At 46.6% G+C, this 20953-nt stretch overlaps 1 protein-coding gene across 4 annotated transcripts in view; it reads left to right on the top strand.

Moving 5' to 3' along the window:
* LOC115333768 (rho GTPase-activating protein 20-like) overlaps window positions 1-19314 on the top strand; it is a 39040-nt gene extending 19726 nt beyond the window's left edge. For all 4 annotated transcript variants that reach the window (XM_029997174.1, XM_029997175.1, XM_041119126.1 and 1 more), the window contains exons 3-15: window positions 2977-3147; window positions 3752-3901; window positions 5489-5530; window positions 6275-6359; window positions 7237-7314; window positions 8058-8124; window positions 10205-10393; window positions 10857-11032; window positions 11566-11727; window positions 12938-13047; window positions 13979-14168; window positions 14806-14923; window positions 15507-19314. In XM_029997174.1, coding sequence (XP_029853034.1) covers window positions 2977-3147; window positions 3752-3901; window positions 5489-5530; window positions 6275-6359; window positions 7237-7314; window positions 8058-8124; window positions 10205-10393; window positions 10857-11032; window positions 11566-11727; window positions 12938-13047; window positions 13979-14168; window positions 14806-14923; window positions 15507-17248 — 3280 coding nt within the window. In that variant the 3' untranslated portion in view covers window positions 17249-19314. The remainder of the gene's footprint in view (window positions 1-2976; window positions 3148-3751; window positions 3902-5488; window positions 5531-6274; window positions 6360-7236; window positions 7315-8057; window positions 8125-10204; window positions 10394-10856; window positions 11033-11565; window positions 11728-12937; window positions 13048-13978; window positions 14169-14805; window positions 14924-15506) is intronic.
* The last annotated feature ends 1639 nt before the right edge of the window (window positions 19315-20953 follow it).

Here is a 20953-nt window from a genome sequence, read left to right as displayed (position 1 = left end):
CTCCCAATGGTGTGTGGCTGTAGGTGAGCAGCACAACTCGGGGGTGTCAGAGGACTGGGGTGCAGGGAGGCCCCGTGTGCTGCAAAGGCCTGCTGGTTTGGGCGAGAGCACAGTTGTCCCCATCCCCTCAGCTCCGACTGCGGTGAAGGGCTGTGGTTAAGTTTAATTAATGGGAAGGAGGCCGTTAACCGTCCCCAGCTGAGCAGGTCTGGACAGAGCCATTGCAGGCAGGGGAAGGTCCAGTGGCAGCGCTGACCGCAGGTCCTGTCGCAGGCAGGGGCAGGCGGAGAAGGGACGGGGTGCACCGTAATGGCACAGTGGGACGGAGGACACGGGCTGGTGTGGCATTTGCCACCTCGCGTGCTGGGACTGCAGTGGCATCGACCCTGAGGAGCATCCTGGTGTTCCTGCCCAGCATGTCCCTGCCCGGCTGCCCCCAGGGACTCGCCACTGGAGACCTCTCTGGCCCCTGCTCCATCTGCTGGACCACCGGCAGGAGGGCCGTCCCAGGCATTTGGCCACGTCTCAGACGCAGATTCATCTGGGCATGTGAGGGGGCTGCGAGCTGCAGCTGGGGATGGAGGGAGCTCTGGGAAGCCTGCCCGCACCCTGCCAGCGCTGTGTAGGGTGGCATCAGCCTGAGATGTTTGGTGGGAGAGCCGCCAGATCCCACCATCCTCCAGGACAGTCACGTCCCTGTCGGATGACAGCAGCTTTCCCTGACTAGCAGCTTGGGTGGTGAAAAGCTCCCTCTCTTGCCTGCAACTCCAGAGCCATCCAGTGCTCTGCTGACGCTCTGCTCCTGCAGGGGTAAAGCACCAGGAGTGTCAGCAGATAGTCAGGTACAAACATGCTAGACATGCAAATCTTCTACTGGAATATCAAGTGCTAGCCATGAGCCGAGCTCCTTGGTCCTTTAGTGGGAGCTGAGCCCTCTTCAACATCATCGCCTCTTCCTCCTGCAGCACTGCGTAACTACTAGACACAGATAAGGGACCGCCACGCTCCTTTCTGCCTTGCTCTGATAGCAATCTTAGAAATAACATTTCCTGAGGGATTTGTTTGGGTTTTTTTCCTTTGTAAGAAAGAGATGATAAAGCTGAACTGATTGACATTTTGATCTGGACCAGCCCTCCTGAAGAATACTCCTTTTATATCACACCATAGGTAACTGATGCATAGGACATCTTGCTTTTCTGAAACAAGTGTGTGGGGTCAGTCTCGTAGGATCAGTTAAAATAAAGGGCAGGACTGATTTTCATTTGGTTGTCTTCTGACCGAGTTATGTGGTTTCTTTGTCATTGTCCCCACCCCCTTCTAAATTGCACTAAAAAAAAGTAAAGAGAAAGAAATTCTTGACTTTATTTGGCTGGAGAATATCCTTGTGAGGGAGGGAAGCTTTAAATGTTTCTCGTGATGGATTGCTATGGAGGGAGCTGGTACAATGCCATCTTTGCTTAGGCCACCAGATTATTGGTGAGATTCTTTTTGCTATCCTGCTGCCGTATTTACAAAGCTGTGTAACTCCTCCAGCTTTAGGAAATCCACTGCTGAGATTGTGAGATATTGTGGCTCCCACTGCTCAATTGACGCACATGCAAAGCTTTTAATATCAAGTTTAAAGGTGATTTAGCTTCTCACTTGTAAAGGCGACAGCTGCATAAGCCAAGAATTCACTTGTTTGTTGATGGCTGTGGAGTGGTGAGGAGGGAAGAGGGAATTTCTGCTTGCAGGAGTGTGGGCATTCCCGTGACAGGGGGATGATTTTAAAAAAGCAGCTACTGGCTAGCTTTAACCTCACTCCTGTGAAATCAAAGGAGCCCAATTATGAGGCCCGTGGAAATTGAGTTAAGACTAGCAAAGTCAAAAATACTACCCTTAAAGCTCATGTATTTTTCCATTTGTTCATGTAGAGACTGCCCTCACACTAAAGTAGTACTGCTGAGGGGTGGAGGGAAGGTTGAGGGGTGGAGGGAAGGTAAGTATCTCTTCCACATGCGTTCTTGCCTGAAGGGCAAGATACACATTTTTGTCTATGTGTAGAGACAGGAGGATTTCTGGGGTTTTTTCCATCTACATAAATCTAAGGCCATGTCTCAGAGGTTAGCTAATTCAGTCATGATCGGGCACATGAACACGGTCTCTGAATAAGGCTCAGCAAAGAACTATTGCTTGTTCATTCAGCACACCTGTAGAGCAAGGGTAGACCCAGGAAATTACTGTGGGACCTGTTGTACTGCCAGCACTGCCAACCAGAGCCAGGAGCAGCGCTGAGAAGGTGCTCTGGGAGGGTGCCGAGAGGCAAGTGGGGAGATTAGTACTTGGTGGAGCTCTTCCAGCTGGGGACAACATAGAGAGCGGAGGTGGTTCGATCCTGATGATGGCTTGTTGACTGCAGTCAACGTGCAAAAACCATCAGGGTTTTTGGAAATGGTCAGCACCTATATCACTCTCAGTAGAAACAAGATGCTGGGTTGCAGCCAGGCAAGCCAGAATCAGATGGCTGGAATTAGATGAGTGCATGCAGTTCATTTTTTTTTTGTGCTGCAACCCTTGTGTTGACAAGCAGTTCAGCACAGATGGAAAACATATGCAGAAATGGCAGTCCCTCCCCACGCCAGGCTGAGCAGTGCCATGAGCCATGGGTTTTCCATGTTCTTTTCAAGTCATAGCTCACATGCATGTGCAGGAAATAAGTGTTTTACCTGAGTGAGAAATGACTCAAAAATGAATATTTCAGCAGCTTAACCTCCCTGGATTTGGTGTGGGCATTTAGGCAGTTTTCCATCTGTCTAAGGCTGGTAAAGTTAATTGGGCAGAGGCAGGCAAATGCAGTTCATAACTGAGAGCAATAAGGGCAGTGCTGGGAGAAGCACGGGGCTATCGGGCTGTTCCAAAACAGTTGCCTGTGTCCAGTCGCAAACCCTTGTGAGAAAAGCTTCTGACAAAGTCTTATGATTTTTCTTCCTCCTCCAGGGAGACTACCCTTTCCTCTTCCCATTCAGACAATGGGCTGCCAAGTGGGGTGTTCAGCAGCCCAGGCTCCACTTTCATCCTGGATGAGCGAGTACAGCTAACCATGGGCCTGCAGACCCAGGAAAGACATTTGATCTTGTTCAGTGATGTGCTGGTCATCGCCAAGTCCAAGTAAGAGGAATTCACACTCGCTCCTTCTCCCCAGTATGTGCTGCTGAAGTTAGGCTCTGAGCTACTTGTGGAGCAGGCATCAAAACAACTCTTCTTTACAAATGTGGATCTAAAAAGTGGCACCTTCCCCTTTCACCTCCAGAAATTCTTCTTGGTATTAATGGTTCACTCCATTTTCCTGAAGGAAAAGGTTGTCTGATTGGTTTTGCCCTTCCCCTTATGTGGCTTCTTGAAGAAATAGCATGAGGGCAAGAGGCAGTAAGGACAGAAAACTGACTCCTGGTCTGGCTACTTCTGCCACACATAAATTAAGAGCTTAGGTGACTTCAGCTATTAGCATAGACAGTAAATTAGCCTAAATCACCATCTACCTGCATGTGGCTCTAGTGAATCACATTGCCCTAAGCTGCAGCTGTCCCACTGCAGCCACCAGCCCCAAAATCCACTTGCGAAACTTTCTTGTAGTGCCTCCACATGCCCAGACGTTTAGTTCTGGGGGGCTTGTTGCTGTCACTGCATCTGCATGCCTGGAAGGTGGCATGACCAGACTCTGGAGGTCCAGATGTTAGGATCTGGCCTAAGAATTCCATAATTTGAATTGCAGATCCTCCTCTAGCCTGAAGCTCAAAAAGCAGGTGCCTCTGAGTGAAGTGTGGACCGGCACCTGTCTCAGCGAAGTGACAGAGAAAAAGATGGGTCCCGAGAATTCGTTTGTCATCGGCTGGCCTACCACCAACTATGTTGTCACCTTCAGGTATCTCATCAGACACCAAACCTCCCTCTGCAGCCTGGCAGCTAGCTGTCCAAGTCTCCCATGTGTCAAGCAAAACTGACTGAGGCTACAGGGCCCTGAACTATACTACAACCCTTCTCCCTGTTGAGTAGAGGACTTTGACTCACATTAGGCCGTTTGGTAAAAACTTAGATGTTGGGAGACAGTCATCTTAGAAAGATACCTGCAGGTTGGTCTCTGAGAGCCTTTTAGAGGACCAACCCTTGCAAGTGTTGTTATAGCAAGGGCTAACTCTGCCGCAGAGCATCCTGAAACATCACAACCAAATCTGCCATAGCAAACCAGTTTGTGCCATCATATAACCTACAAGCATGCTGTTTCAGCATCTGCGAGCAACCATTTCTGTAGGAGATTAGCCCTAGTTTGAGCATTTTTCATTACAAAGGACAGGTTAGTTATGTCAATGAAAAATGCCAGATGACCTTGTGCCAGGATTAAATCCTTTACCCACCCCTAGTGTGGCATGGGCAGTTCCTGGGCAAACCTTCCTCCTGCAGTTGTCTGCCAGGGTGTCCCAAGCCCACAGCAACAGACTATAAAAGTGGAGAGGTTCCTCAAGATGGGTCTGCACAAGCAGCACAGTCCAGAGCTTGCTTAGCCCTTGCTAACCCCAAAAATAGAAACGCAGGGGAGCGTGGAGCAGGCTAGAGTAGCCCATTCATGTCCAAATGCCATCTCAAAGGCTGTCCCAATGTTGTGCCTGAATTAATAAGGCTCACCAGAAAGCAGGTGAGCTTTTTATTACCTGGAGCTCAGTCTAGCCTGGCTAAATTGAACCTAGAGCTGGTATATCCAGGGAGCTCAGGTCACTGCTGGCTCAGGCATCTCTGCTTCATTCTCTCTTTTGCAAAGCAGAGAGATCAGCAGTCTTCAAGGCTTGCTCTGTCCTCAGGGGTTCTGCTGGCACAGCTAGGAAGGGCTGATCTGGCCTGATGCTTTTCCTTCTGTGGGGCAGCTACCTTGGTGGAAAAAGAAATGGGAACCATACCATGGTTTCATACATGCTGTCTCATCATTTCCAAGGGTCAGGATGTTGTCTCCCGGGTGACGCATTCCTGATTAGGATTCATGCTCTGACATGCAAGCTGCCATTTGTGTCTTAGTCCAAACTCAACAGCAGTTCCATTTCCTTCACGTCACTGAGACCTGGGTAACCCATGTTGGCAGCAGGAGCTTCTAGGAATGGCAGACACTGGGAAGGAAATAATAGGAGAAAGAAAATAGCCATTAAAGGTCACTGCAAAAATAATAAGGGCCCACAAGATGAGTTAACTCCAACATCACAGAAAGATATTTGTCCCTTATCTGAACACTTGCCAGCCTGGGCAGGAAATGTAGTCCAGTTTGTTGCTGGGATTTTTTTGTTATTATTATTTTTGTTACTTGTTAAAATAGGACAGAAGCAGGAAAGGACTGTGCTTTTGTTCCAGGGCTTTGCAGGAAGGAACTTTGACTTACAGCTATATATAAATGAAACTGGGTAGAGTTTCCAAAGGCTGTTACCCACTCAGCACTTGTTTGATGATCTGCCTCCCTTTTTATCTTCAGCTCAGCTGACGTGAAGGAACGATGGCTGTCAGCATTACTGTGGTGAGTGACCCTCCTTTCATCCTCCTCCTGGGTGGTTCCTCTACAGTCCTCAGAGAAATTTGTCATGCTAGGTGTCAAATTGCCCTCTGATTTTCAGCACATTAAGTGTCTAGCTACTGTTTGAAAAATCCACCTTTGAAACCTGAATGTAGAAGCCTCTGGATGAAAGCAAAATTGATGTTAACAGTCCAGAAAAGATTAAATCCACTAGAAGATAATATTGTTGGAGCCCCTTTTTTCCTTTAGAGCTGGAGGTTGACTTTGCTAATAAATATGGAAATGCCACAAGTGTTACTGATTCTTAAGATGTTTTTTGATTAGAATCAAAGTTTGTATTTTGTGGCATCTAGAGGCTACAGTTGTTTCTTTTTCATGTTATGGTTTTATATGTTGTTTCCACTAACATCCAGGCAGAAGCATTTATATAGGTAGAGAGAGGGGAAGAAGTCTCTTGATTTGTGGAGAACAGTAACGATCCTATGGATGCTGGAAGGACACATCTATCTGCATTAAAGTACTGCCATGTGGGGTTTTGCTATTCTGGGGCCTCAAGAGAGATAAAGCAGCCAGTAAGAGCATGTGACCACACTAGGAACATTGTATGTTATTGTTACTGTTGTAATTAATCTGTATTTATTATAGTGCTAAGGAGCAGGTCCCTTGGACTTCTTGGATCCAAATCTTAGGGTCCTTCTCAAGTCTGGTTAGGAAACTATATTCCCTCCTCTTTTCTTTGACTTTCAGGCATATCAATGAGGTAAAACAGAATGAATATCTGAAGAATCTAACCCTTCAGATCTTTGTGCTGGATGCTGACAACTGCTCTTCTGTAAGTAAAGCTAAGAACCTGCTCATCAGACCAACGCTACATGGAGGTCTGTGGGGTAGGAGCAGGAAGGCAGGGCTGTGGTGCTGCTGCTGCTATCCCTGTTTAAAATTCAAGTCCCACCTGAAAAGGTTTTAGAGGGTGTGCATCTGGGCAGCTGCGTCCTTCCCACTGGAAGCCCACTCAGAGAGTTTTGGTTTGGGAAATTAGGAGGTAGCCAGACCTTTACCAAAGAGCAGTTAATTCTTAAGATTATTCTTGGCCTCTGGCTTCTTTTCTCTTTTTCTTCTGCTTCAGTTCATAATTGGTGATGATTTGTGGTTGAGTGCCCAGTCATTCCTATTTTCAGTGCAATAAGTTGAGCATATTGATCATGAAAGAGTCACCGGTGTGTTCTCCTGAATTAATTTACTGGAATGTGTCCCAGTCTCTTCACATTAATAGCATAGATTTCTAGGCTTCATGCCAAGCTTGTTGGGTCACATTTACTTCCTAGGGACTCTTCCCCCAGACACTCATGGTTTATTAGCGTCATGCCATGTTCACCCTTTGGACTGACAGGCACTACCATCAGTCAAATACAGCATCTGAACATCTCCCACTTCCTGTGATTTCTACTGGACAAAATCTTTGGATGGTATAATAAATCCATGATAAAAGAAGTAGCAGAGAACAGTTTTCACAATGTATAGCCATCATCCTTAACAATGATTCCAGTGCAGTTCAAATTAGTACAACTTTTCTAACCATGAACATTTAGTAAAAAGACAGTCAATAGACAGATGAGTGACAGTTTTCCCAGATTTTCAAGCTACAAGAAACTGTAACCAAACTTCATGCCTTCTTATTAGCTTCCTATATTTTCTGTTTTCCTTTCTAGACTACTGCAGTCAATGTGTCCAATGTGGAAACTGCAGAGAGTGTGATGAAGAAGACCCTTCTACAGCTTGGACTTCCTGTAAGTGGCAGTTGCAGAGTCTGCCAGATCTTAGCTAAGGAAGCTGGCGACGTCTGGTTTACAGGACAGTGCAGGTGTGGAGAAGTCTAGATTTACTGTAGCTAACCAGTAAGGGATTAATACTCTCCGGACTACAAGATGAAGAAACAATCTATTTGCGTGGGTGCCAAGTATGAGAAACATAGACATGCTTATGTGCCTACATTAAATTCAAACCTTGTATAATAAAGTCCTTTGGATTTTAGAGCACTTCTTCAATGCTTGCAATCTAGCATTAGGATTGAGCCAAGCTTGTCAAAGGACTATTAATATAGCCATGAAATACTGAACAAATAGGTGATGTTATCAGATCAGCCTGGCCCATTGCAGTGGTCCAGCCTTTCCCATTATAGTGTTTAAAAGGTAGCTTTGACAGTGTTCCAGTAGTTTAATAACAAGGAAGGTTGTGGAACATACTGCTAAAATAGGCCGGGAAACCATCATGTGGGTTTACATCCTGCTGGCTCTCAGTCTTTTCTTCTCCTGAACCTTTCCCCTTCCACTCCGTGTTAGACAGACTGATCCAGAGCACCATCCCTCCCAGCCATGCGGCTGTCCCGGAGATAGCCGTGCATGTCTGGCTCCTTGGCCTGTTCAGCTGTTTGTTGCTGTCTGTTGCTTTCTGAGTGGAGTGCAACCTTGTGGACCCTCACCCTGGCCCCCTTCACCTAATATTTTTGTCTTCTCTGTTCCTCAACTGCCAGGGCAGGACAAGTGAACATCACCTCTGGGTGATCTCAGGAAAAGATGACCCTGCTTACCCTCTCATTGGTAAGAGCTTTCCCATTTTCCCTGAATTCTAGCACCACAGGAACAAGTGATAAATGATACTGATGTGTGTGGCAGAGAAACATCTCAAACACTGCACTCTTCACTTAAAAAGGCAATGGTAGGGGGACTGTTGCTGATGTGAGACATGACATCAAGCTGATGTGAGATGTCACTTGGCTTTTATGGTCTCAGGATCCACATTTAAGCAATGGATGGTGACATATTTGAAGATCTTCACACTTACCTCCCTTTTCCAAGCAAAAATGTGCATCTCTGAATGGGAGCCTATGACACTTTACAGCAGATGCGCCGAATAAACGGGAGATTTTTAGGCTGGTCTAAGAAGTTCTTTCTATGCAGCGGATGTGATGCAAGGGTAGGACATGCCTCAAAGCCCAATCCCATCCCTGTTGCTGCTGGAATGAGCTTGGAGGGCTGCATGCTTGGAGGCTGGTCATCCTCTCCTGCTCATCTGTGCAGGCTTTGCCTCACAGGCAGTGCCTGTGGTCTGGGCAGCCTCAGCCCACCTTCACTAACTGTGATAGAGACATCCTCTGATGTCCATCAGACAGAGCATCTCCCGACACCTCCTGAGCACTTTGCCTTTAGGCTCCGTCAGAAGCAAACAAGTCGCTGCAGTGAGGTGGTCGTTCAGCATGAACATGCTAGGTCCAGAGGAATGCTTTGGCAGCTGAAGGAAGCAGAATTTTTAGATGGATCCATTGGTGACTTTTAAGCCTCTAGTTAGGAAGCTAACGTTTATCCTACCTTTTTGGTATTTATTTAGTTTTCATTGCATTTCAGTTCACAAATAAGGAAACTGTTTTCCACACAAGATGTCATGGCATATTAAAAACTCAGTTTGTTGCATACAGCTCCTTAACATTGTTGACCTCTGAATTGCCACCTTAATCCAGTACCAGTCTGATCTCACAAGCACATGTGGGCCACTTGAGGCACCCTTTGCAGACTGTTTATTTGAAAACTTTCCTTTTTAACAATTTGTGTTTAGGTTTTAGAAACTCCTGAGGCTTGAGGGAAAGTAGGTGTTTATGTAGAGACATTTGAGGACAGTCACAACAGTGGAGTGCTGGAGATCTTTAGGAAGTGATTTCAGAAATACAAGAAATTTTAAAATAAACCACTGAATTTTGTCTGTTAAGTGCTAAGGATTCATTATGGAGATCACCAAAGCTGGAATTTTCCAATAATAATAACAATAACAATAATAATAGTTTTTGTTTGTGGATAGTTGGCAAAAAGAAGACAGCAAAATATAAGATTAAATGTACAATCTGCCAGAGAGGAAGCAAGGAAATACACTGATTTACGCAGCATCTAAACCAAAGCTGTTAGATGCATTTAAACTGCAGCTTGCTTCTTTGACGGATGTATCAATGGTGCAGCCATTGCTCAGACTGTTTTGCGCTATAGCATACTGCTTAGTTAGGCCGAATGAGTATTCTCTGCATTAACTCTGCATTGTGTTTTCAGTGATAACCCAATAAATACAAACCCCAGGCTCTCCAAGGAAGTTTATGTATGTTGGTTTATTAAAGAGATCTTGCTCCAAAGACTCATTGTAGTAAGACTATTATTCTGGAGCTCTTTAGACTGCACATGTTTATTTGTGGGTGTTTATTGGTGTTTTCCAAGTCGTCATGGCACATGCTTGCTTTTTGTATTCATCCAATGCATACTAGACTGTCATAGTAAGCTAACTCCTACACAGAGCAACGCTTACAGTATTTTGTTGGCGCAGTGGGGCCCATAAGCCTATTAATAAGGGCTTAAACCCAGTTAATAGTGCTTTGTTGCATAATGTTCTGGAGAGCTGCTGATGAAGAGTGGCTGGCCAGGTTTAACTGGATGAACTTATTTGTAAAGCAATGATCATATATATGCAAAGATGTGCCCTGGCCTCTTTAGACCACAGATGGAGGTTTTGAGCAACATTGCTTAGAGGCCCAGCTGCAGTGGGAGCCACTGGCTGTGGCTGCTTCCTCCTGCCCAGATTTGGAGCTGTTTTCACATAGCTCTGCATCTTTGCTTGCTCTTTACACAACTCTTTGCTCAACAGGGCACGAGCATCCTTTCAGCATCGCCTTGAACTGTCTCCGGGACTCTGCTGACCAGCAGCAAGGAACCAACAATAACACCCTCCTGGCTGATGGGACAGAGTCTTCCTTCCTTGATCAGCTCCCAAAGGAAAAACAGTGTCAGTTTGTCCTGAAACCCAGGCTCCAAGCTCCAGTGCAGCTGAGGAGAGGTAGGGGCTGCAGGAGTGCATTACAACCAGGCAGAGACTTTGCTGCTTTCCATGGGAGTGCCAAACTCTTCCTGGAACCATACATGTATCCCAGAGTTGCTCTCATACTTGAGTGTATGCAAAGAGGAGGAGATTGCAGAGGGGCTAAATTTGTCTGTGCAAATGTTTGGAATTAGCTTTCAGTCCTTGATTAGCTTTCAATTCCAAGCCATTCTTACATTGCACAGACACCAAGGTTCCCTGAAGAACAGTGATTGAATAAGAGTTTTGCTGATAGTTGAGAGATGAACAAGTGATTTCACTGCTGTATGTTATCTGACCGTCCCCATTACGAGTGTAGTTATTAAACACACAATGGTAGAAAGTCCTTGCTTTGCTGGGAACTCTGCCTCCACTGTAGATCACTCACTGGCCCATAGGAAGGACAGACAGGTGTGTAATGAAGGTCTGTGTTTTCTTTCAGAGTCACTGCAGAAACACACCAAAAGGAAGAAGTCCTTGATTGATTGGGCCCTGCGCCGCAGCACCAGCACCCCGACAGGCAGCCCTCCTTCGCAGTCGCCTACCACCCCACGGAAGCTCTTTGGCCTGTCTCTGTCCTCTGTCTGTCCTGACGGGATCCTTCCCAAGCCAATCATGGTAAGGAGCAGCCTGGACTGTCCATCCTGACATAAACTTGATGTGTTTAGCCCAGAATTTAAAGCCACTTGTGGTATTTATGAGGATTGCATGGGGAAGAAGACTGTCATTTGCTTGTGATTCAGATCCAGCTCAGTAACAAGGGTGAGAGCATCCCTCTCCTGTGTAATCCATATCACTCTGTGCACAGATGTCCCTCCTGTTTCAATGGGTGTCTCCAACCGGGTCATCACAAGCTGACAAGGGGCAATGTCAGTGGACTATGCCATGCTACATAGTCTAGACCTCATTCACTACAAGAGTCCACTGGGCTTACACTTGCCACAGGATAAGTGTACCCACATGAACTGTACCTGCAACTTAGCTGATAGACTCTTGTCCCTGGTTAAATCATGATAAATCTCTTGTATGCCTGTCCTCTTCCCAGTACTGACTAGGTCTTACGCTAATCATGTTCTAATATGTGAGGTATAAAATACACAAACAGGAGGGTAAAGTGTTAGGCTCTTAAGTACAACTGGGCTTTCTCTTAGGATATGCTGCTCCTTCTGTACCACGAAGGTCCCTCTACTAGGGGCATTTTCAGACGTTCTGCCAATGCCAAGACTTGCAAGGAGTTGAAAGAGAAGCTGAACTCTGGAGATGATGTCCAGGTGGATGGAGAGTCAGTCTTTGTGGCTGCAGCTGTCATCACGGTATGTTTGGCCAAGTAACTCAGCTGTCTGGGCTAATGGTACCTTCCTTCTTTAAGGAAGCAACATGAGTCTTTATGGGTAGGGAAGATTTGGGAGGGAACAGAAAGTATTTTTCAGCAAGGCACATTTTCACCTGATGGCATGGTCCATCTATGTGCACAAAGGCATCTGCCTGACCCAGTGGTGCTTGTTTTCACGTGCAGATATGTGCAGTGGCTCTCAGGCCAGTGTTTCATTTTGCACCTCTCTGTACAAAACAGTCTCCAGCAGGCGATATAGTAATGTCTACCTCCAAGATAACCATGGTATCTATACAGTGCCAAATAACATGCCAGAGTCTGGACTCAGCAGTTCAGATGCTGCACTGACATAGGCATGAAGCCCTTTTGTAGCAGCAGCACAGATGCTCTTTGTCCTTTCTGGCCACACAGAAGAGACTGCAGGTTGGTATGGGATGATTCATGCCATTCAAATGCAACTGCTCTGCATCCCCCTCAAACAGAGAGGCCATGCTCAAAGGACCTGGCCTGTACTATCTAGACCGTAAGCCTCCACCCTCTAATCAGGCAGAAAGCAAGAGGGAAAACAGCTGCCAAATCCAAGCAGAGGGGTTGGGGTGGGTGGGGGATGAACCTTGCGATAAGACCCAAGTTTTAGTAACAAAAAGCCTATCTTTTGCACTGGCAATTAAATCTCGTCAGAACAACTCAGGCACTTAAAGCATCAAAAAACATCCCTGTCCCTTGCTCTTGTTGCCCTAATACAAAAAAGCCATTGACTGGGAGGATATTCAGGCACTTTCCAACACAAGACATATATTAAGTTGTTAAATAGTTCCCTGAGAAAAAAAACAGCAATCCTTATAGCTGAGAAAGAAATGTTTCAGACAGAACTATGCACACAGCCTTAGGGTTGAGTCCTTTGACTGCTGCAGTAGAGATGAGTCCTGTTCTGGAGAAGGGGCAGGGCATGAGGGCTGGCTGTTCACCCTATGCCACCAGCAGCTGCAACATGGTCCTGCAGTGCTGCAATGGAAGAGCCCTGAGGAGGACAGCTTGGTGGAAGTGGGGAGGGGAGGAGAAATGTATTTGTGTCATGTCTTGTTTTATCTTGTGCCTAATATGACTAAACAATGACTATATGCATCGTGAAACCAAAATAAGGTATTCAAAACTGACCAGACTGCTCTGCATATATATATTTAATTCAGGATTTTCTCCGAAATATACCTGACAGTGTTCTATCCTCAGACATGCACGGACTGTGGATGGAAGCTGTGGACACGGAAAATCGGACACATAAGATTGAAGCTATCAAAAGGTTCGTAAAAGCCTTTGTAAAAGCTTCTTTTGGTGGGAGAAGGGGGACCGTATGGCCTTAAGCATAGACTTCATCTTCTGGGAGACTCCTGGCAATGCTCCAGACCACAGCAAAGCTATTGCTGATTGCCAGTGTCACTGGTCAGAACATTTTCATTTCAATGGTCTTTTATGAACATTGTTAACATTTCTGACCCCCAAAAATGTCATTAGAAAATTCTTTTCTGATGACCAGTTCAGATTACCAGAACCAGCAAACTGAAAAAGCACAATAATTCAGCCGCCAGGAGTACATCAAATGTTAGTGGAATTAGGTCCTTAACATTAGTAACTTTTTTCTTATGTGCACAAAATGAAGCTAATCGTCATATTGGCAGTTAGAAGAAACAGCCCTGCCAAGATGGTGACTGGGATCTTGAAAACGGCTTTTCTGCCTTGAAACTGCTGCCCTGAGCAAGAATAGTCTATCAGCATCCTGTGGGATATGCAGTATATCAAACCTCCTCTTGTCAATGGCTCAGCTCAGTTTTTGAACCTTACCATTTGGTCTGGGCCTCCTTCCTCCATTGTCTCTGTAGCATGGGACACAGGCAATGGCATTGTCTCGTGTGCTGCTGGCCTGGAGCTGTATGCATCTGCTTTGGGCAGTCCTTGTTTTGTTAAGGCATTATGGACTTCTGCCCACGTGTTCTGGATGTAAGTCCCTTGGTCCCTCTGGGTCTGTGACCAGAGGGGATAGGCAATATGGATGTAAAGTTGTGGCTCTCACATAAGTTAGTGGAGGGGAGTGACAAGTCTTACTTTGTTATCAAATGTGAATGTCTCAAACTGGTTGCAAAAGGGGGCAAAAGCTTTGGGAAGCAACGTCTGATATTTGAAGAGCAGATTTTTGTGAACAGCACTGTTTTCCTTTGTTCCCACTCCCTGAATAGTCTAGTCAACCAGCTTCCAGAGGCCAACCTCATCTTACTCAGACACCTCTTTGGAGTTCTCCATCATATTGAGCAGAATTCCGGCGTGAATCAGATGAATGCCTTTAACCTGGCTCTTTGCATAGCACCCAATATGCTGTGGCTACCAAGTCCCACTGGGCCTGAAGAGGAGAGCAGGTCTACAAAGAAGGTAATCTTTCATGGGTTTGGCTTCATGCTTGTTTTCCCCTTTTAATGCTTTTTATGGGCACTGTATTTTGTAGACTAAAGGAAGGCATAGGATCAGTGACAGTGCTGGCTGAGCAGGCGGGCCTCATCCTTTCCCGTGTGCAGCTGTGCCTTTGCTGGTAGGGGAATTTAGCCACTCAGTTTATCCAGGGTGGAAAGGGAAGCTGTGGTTGCTTTGCCAGATGAACTTCCTATACGGTCAAGCACGCACAAGAAAGATGGAGCAGCTGAAGTTAGACACTGCCACTTCAGCTGGGTCTAAAGCCATCTTGCAGAGACAAAGCAAGCAATGACCATGACAGTGCATCAGAGAGGAGGAATGCTTGCTTGTAGCTTATGAGGTGTTATCAATAGTAAGGACAATTGTAGAACATGCTGTACCCGCCTCACTGTACCAGTTCATGTAGCTCATATTTTTGCCCCAGGTGTAGTTCATACAGATGCATTGCCACGTTCTTAACAGCTTCTTGAGCAAAAGGTTATGTAGGAAATTACATCTTTGTCAAAGGAAAAGGAACAGTCTGGGACTGACTTGACTTGCTTTTTATAGCTAGTTATATATTCATGAAACTGACTCTGTAAATTCATGTCTTTGCCAGGTGGCCTTGTTAGTGCAGTTCCTGATTGAAAACTCAGGAGAGATTTTTGGAGGTGACATTGCTTCCTTGTTTCAAAGACCAGACAAAAAGAAGTCCAAAAACTCAGACGAATCTCTGGGTAAGTTGGTGGTACTGTATCTTCCAGAAATGCTTAAAATCTTTTAATAGGCAAACTCCTCATGCGAAAGAGTTTGCTTTCCCTTCGTGTCGCTTCAAGGAAAAGCATTGAAAAACAGTTGGTTTTGGTTTTCCCTTTGCCTGTCAGGCATAGGCAGGAAGCAAGGGCAAAGCAGAGGGCTGAGGTGCATCACTTCAAATGTGTCCCTGCGGATGGCTGTCTTTCTCTGTGGCTGCTGTTCAACCTATTCCAGCCATCACAAGAACTTAGTGTAGCCTCAGAAATGCCATGTCCCAGCAGTCTTTTCTGCCAGAGTAGTTCTGTAAAGCTAAACCAGATGGTTGAATGGAAAGAGATCGAGTTGTCTCTGTTAACTATCCTATGAATACAGACCAGTGGTGAAAGCTCAGGTCATCAGGCCAGAATTCTTGATATTGTTCCCCGTCCTGCTGTGGTCCCTGTGAAAATAAAGGATCATCTTTGCTTTTCCATGGACTTGATAGTATTTCCCTGCCTTGGTTGTAAGGTACTGTATGGGGTTAGGAGACATAGGCAGCAAATTAATTTGTGTTCTCTGCCCCAGGCATAGGCTTGGCTCAGCATGATGATTCTTCTGATGAGCTGGAATTTTCTGCTTGTGACCCAGAAGGACCAAAGCACCACCTGGTACCTGAAACAGATGCCATTTTTGAAGCATCCAGCAGCTTGTTACTCGATGAGGATCAGGAAGACTGGGACTTGTTCAGTGAGATCACAGCCTGCTACCAAAGCAAAGCCCGGAAGAACACCAGTGCAGACAGCTATGACCTCCTGGAAGAGGAGGGCTCCTTCTGCTCCATCGGCTCAATACGCTCACTCAGCCCGGCCAGGGACCGGTGCTCATCCGAGCCCAGCGTCTGCCTCAGCTCCCAGCTGCCTGCTCAGAGCCATGAGCCGGTAGCCCGCCAGTCCAGCTGCGATGCCACCATCATGCACAGCCATACAGATTATATCCACAGACTCAAGCAGCTGCAGGTGGAGAGCCAGAAGTTGATTGATGAAGGCCTAAGCCCTGGGGTCAGTAAGGCCAGGCAGAATTTGTGGCAGTCGCCTCAGACCAGCTCTAGGGTAAAGCAGCTCAGCCTTCAGAAATCCAGCCTATCCAACAGGTCCAGCTTCTCTAGCCTGTCCTCTACCACCACCTCCCCATCTGCCTCCTCACTCAGCTCCTTAGACAGTGCTTTCTCCTACTGCTCAGAGTCATCAGCCATTAGTCCCACAGACGTCTCATCCCTGCCATTCATGTTCGGCACGTCTGCCAGGCTTCATGCTGTGTCCCCCAAGATTGCCAAGAGGTCCCTGAAAGAGTGGCACAAGTCCCTCACATCTCCTGTGCCTTTACATCTGTGTGACCTGGACAGTTTCCATGAGTACGAACGCAAGGCTGTAGAGAGCAGTCATTGCTTTGCAGAGAGCAAAAGTTTTCCATCTGTCAGCGGAGCTGCCGTGGGAAGCCCACTAACTGACACTGACTGGGAAGAAGAGGAGAGACAGCTGAGTGGTGTAGCAGGCCCTGGCCCAGGGCTCGGCAGCTGGGATTATACCAAAGAGTTTGAACAAAAACCTGAGCTGCCAGCTGCCAGCCCAGCCAGCGAGAAATCCCCACAGATCAGCCACCAGCAGCATAGGGAGAAGGCAGTGAAGAACATAGAAATCAAAAGCATTGATGCCTGCCCTCCAAGCCAGGAAAGCCTGAAGCGCACCAAGATAACTTTTTACATGGCCCCAAACAAAGAAAGCTCTTGGGGGTCTCCAGTGGAAGAGGAAGAAGAGAGACCCATGGCAAACACCAGCAGCAGTGACTCACCCAGCAGCAGCAGTGAGCAAAGCCTGTCTAAGAGCTTGCAGACTGTGAGAGTCCATATCCCCCAGACAGTTTTCTATGGGCAAAATACCCCCCTTGTCCTGCAGTCCATCTCCAGGCGCTACCACCATGAACCAATGATCCCATCCCCACAGGCAGAGCACAAAGAGAGCCCCCAAAGTGCCTCCACTCCCGAGGAGCTGGAGAGCAAGCCAGTGGAAATGGCGCAGGCGCCAACCCAGAGCAAGGGCTTCAACACATTCAGCCACACCATCCGTATCATCCTCCCCGCCTCCATTCGAAACACCGTCAGGGAGTATTTCAAGCACGATGAAACCAAGACCTGTCCCACGGCTGAGGCAGAAGCAGTGGAGAATGAACTCCTTCGGAGCAGGGTGGAGTGGCTCAGGAGCCAGCCACTGGCAGAGGTGGCCACAGAGGAGCGTGATACAGTGGTGTTTGCAGAAGAGACGTTTGTCTAGGGAGATGACTGTGGAAGAACTGAATATTTTTTTGTGTATGTGCAGCAGAAAATATTCTGTAAGATATGATCAGGGTGTGAAGAATCTAGCAGGCTGCATGGGGCAATAAGTGTAAAGTGACACTAATGTGTATGTAATGTTGGGGTTTAATGTTCATTTTGGCTGGGGCGGGGGGGGTATTCTTGTTTTTTCTTTACACCCTTTTTCTATGGAAGAGATTTCACTGGTTGGGTGTCTAGTGGGCTGAATGCCACTCAGGACTCTCCCTGTCCATGAATTAGCTGACCTGTACAGGGTCTGACTCTGTTTCTTTTTAAAGCAGGAAAGGAAAAACTCTGTTTTATTTTCTCCAGTCAGCTGCTGATGTGTGTGGATGACCGGAGAACTGGGACAGCTAATGCTCCATCAGAATTAGTTAAAACTCTTTATGCTTGCACAAAATCCTCCACTATTCACTGTTCATCACCAACATTCATCCAAAGAAAGACCCTTCACCTCCATCCCAGAAATCACTGCTGCTTTTCTCTGCTCATCTTTTGTCCCCTGGTGGTCTAGCTCACAGTCTGCATTCATCACTGTTTGAGGCTGGGTTCCAAAAACACTAAATGGAGCACAGAGCCCAAAGCCCAGCTTTCACTGGCAGATGGTATATATAACATTTTAACCCCAAGATTGCTTTTTTTTCCCCAATTAATTGTGCATTGATTCTCTCTTCTCATACCTCCCCCAAAGCTAGCATTTGACAGAGCCACAGTTACTATAAAGGATTTTAGCACTGTCAGTTTGGCAGGGCTATGAACATTTGTCGTCTTCGGGGTCCTCTGGGAGTAGCTGGTCCTTTTAGTCCTAGTAAAAGGTGACATTATATTTCTGTAAATGATGGTGACATTTCAGAAGGCCCTTTCCAGAGGCAGTGTGGATGGGGCAACTAATTAAATTCCTCGTCACACTGAGAAGGACATAAGCAGGATTTGGCTTTAGCATGAGGTTGAGGAGTTGTGGAAGTTGTCGAGAATGTTGTCAAGTGGATGCTGAAGCAAAGCCCCATCTGGCCAGAAAGTTGTCAGATGGTGCATAAGCTGAGACTGTCCAGGCTACAACAGCACTGATGCTGTCTCAGAGAAGCATTGAGTTCCCACTCAGCATAGTACATGGCCCAGTGTGCTCCAGCAGAATTAAGTCTGGAGAAGTGCCAGGCAGGGATGGGCTAAGCAGGCTGCTTGTGTTGCACCACTAAAAAAATGCAGCCAATGGACTCTGGGAGCATCCCCATGATTCCACTCAAAGCAATGCTCAGAAGCACCATAGCCATAACAGGACTTGCTTAGAGGGTTGTGATGCTGCCAGCTGAGCATTAAAGAGAAGCTGAGAGCACCATGTTAGTTTGACAGGTGTTAAGAAAATGATGGGAAAAGTCTAAAAGGTTAAAAGGTTCAGGATGTTTCATTTGAAAGTTATGCGAGAGTTTTCTAAGGTGGTTTCTCTCAGAGAGACACTCCTTTTACTTAATTAACAGCAAATGGGTGAAGGACAAGATAAATACATGAATCCTAATAATTGAAAGGTAGTCCCTGTGGAGTAAGTGCCCCCTGCAAGTTCCTGAGTGTCTGCAAATAGCCATACCAGGAGTTGCTTAACACCTGCCATGGTTCAGTGCTTGCACAGAGGGGGAAGCCACCTCTGTAAAATGGTCTAGTAGGTATCAGGTGCTTCCACTCATCTGCCAGGTGCCTGTGACAGTCAGTGCCAGGAAACTGGCTCAGCACTCCAAATTCACACCATCAAATACCAGGGCAGGGGAGAGAGGTGGAAGCCCAGAGCCTGCTTTCCAAGGCGTATAGAGTTCGATTTGTTCTATGCAGGGTGTTTAACTCTCAGATGTAGCACTCTCTGTCCCAGATCACCTCGTTGGCCCTTGTATGATGAAAGGTGTATATAATCATAATACGACCCCCCCCCCCGCCATCATTTCCCTCACACATGAGCACTGACGAGGCATTCACAGTCTTTTTTCCAGAGCTACAGTTGTAACTATTTCAATAAAAGACACACAAGTTTGTTTGTCATTGTGGTGCAGTGATCACCTTTTGTTCCCTTGCTTGCTCTTCCCTCTCTTCTGTGCTTGGGTGGTGGTGTTTGCAAAACATCGAACCATGCTGTGAAACACACGTGCTTCCCACCCCAGATCTGTGAGGCTGACAAGGAGCCCTCTTCCAGCAAATCGGCTCGGGCATTACTCTTATTTGTGTCTTTTCAGGAAGGTGAAACAGCACTAAATATTATGAGAAAAGCCTGTCTGTACTTGGAAGAGAGAGTATTCTAAACATGCTAATGGATTGTAAACTGGCTCAGTGGCTGGGCTGGTCTCAGTTGAAACAAGGGGGACCTGGACCAAATGCAGAGTAAGAGCTCACGATTTGCGTCACCTAAAAAAATTACAAGCAAGTTAGAAAGAGATTAGTTTATAGAAACACTGGGAGAGGCGGGGCAAAACACACACTGTCATCTTCTCATCTTAGGCTGCCTAATATGGGTGCATTTCCCTGCATAGTTGCTCTAAGCCAGCTCTCTATTAATAATTTTTTTTCATTCAAAACAAAATCCTCCAAAATTTATCAGAAAAGACAGCACAATCCCCTGGTCCCTTTGGGAGCATGTGGCTGCAGAGCAAAGGCAGGGTGCTACACAAGACAGAGGGAGATGAGCTCCGCAAGGGGACAGAGACCTTGCTTACCTGCTACCTCTAGGCCTGGGCATGGAAATCTGCAGCCCCCCTTTTCCATGAGCCCAGGCAATAACACAATTCTGAGAGTCCATCTTGCTGGAGACCAAGATGCTCCCCACATTTTGGCACCCAATCCTACATCCAGTAAGTTAGCAGAAGCATTCTACTTTATTCCAGGCCATCAAAATACATGCAGCAAATCAGTCATAGATTTCCTAGGCATAGCAGACCAGGAAACTTGCAAGCTGTGCCACCATCCAGCATTCTCTAAGTGTAGTTGAGGAATATGTAAGTGCCTTAATAATAATGCCCCACCTCTAAACCTCCCAAATCCTGGCCACAGTCCCCATGGGACTGTGCCATAAAGACAAAAAGGTCCTGGAGCTCCTGGCTTCTGCTGAACAATAATGCCAAACTACTGCTTTTAATCCCAGGAAACTCAAGGCCCAAGTATAAATTCTGACTTAATTCTTGTGAGAGCACCCTGCTTTCCTGTCAGTCCCTGGCAGGAGACACCCAGCAGTGGGTCACCATGGCACCAGGGGCTGTGATTCACCCCACGCTCCCATAGCAGCTTGCAGATGTGCTGTCAGTGCTCCCATCAGTGCAGTGTCACAGAGGAAAAAGCTGCACAGCAGCAGACAAGTCAAGATAAGGAAAAAGAGAAATGCTCTTTGCCTTCCTGCAAAGAAGGAAGGTGCAACTGGTTTAGCTTTATCTTCCTTGTAAATACCTGTTTAGTTCATCTTCTGTCATGTGGTGGAGTCTCTGGACAAGCACTCCTGGGAAGTCCAAGGAAGACAATTACAAAACATTCAAATAAGGGCCCCTTTCCTCAACAGGAGAGTACCCCATCCTCACAGTCATTGCCTTTGACACTGATTTACACCTGCTGAGAATGTGATCTGTGATGCCTTAGGGTGCTGCTTGATGTCATTTTCCTGTCACATACTACATCCAACTGCTATCAAAATTCCTTT

The sequence above is a fragment of the Aquila chrysaetos genome, chromosome 21 (assembly GCF_900496995.4).
Source record: "Aquila chrysaetos chrysaetos chromosome 21, bAquChr1.4, whole genome shotgun sequence".
Taxonomy (NCBI): domain Eukaryota; kingdom Metazoa; phylum Chordata; class Aves; order Accipitriformes; family Accipitridae; genus Aquila; species Aquila chrysaetos.
This window is presented reverse-complemented; position numbering and strand designations above follow the sequence as displayed.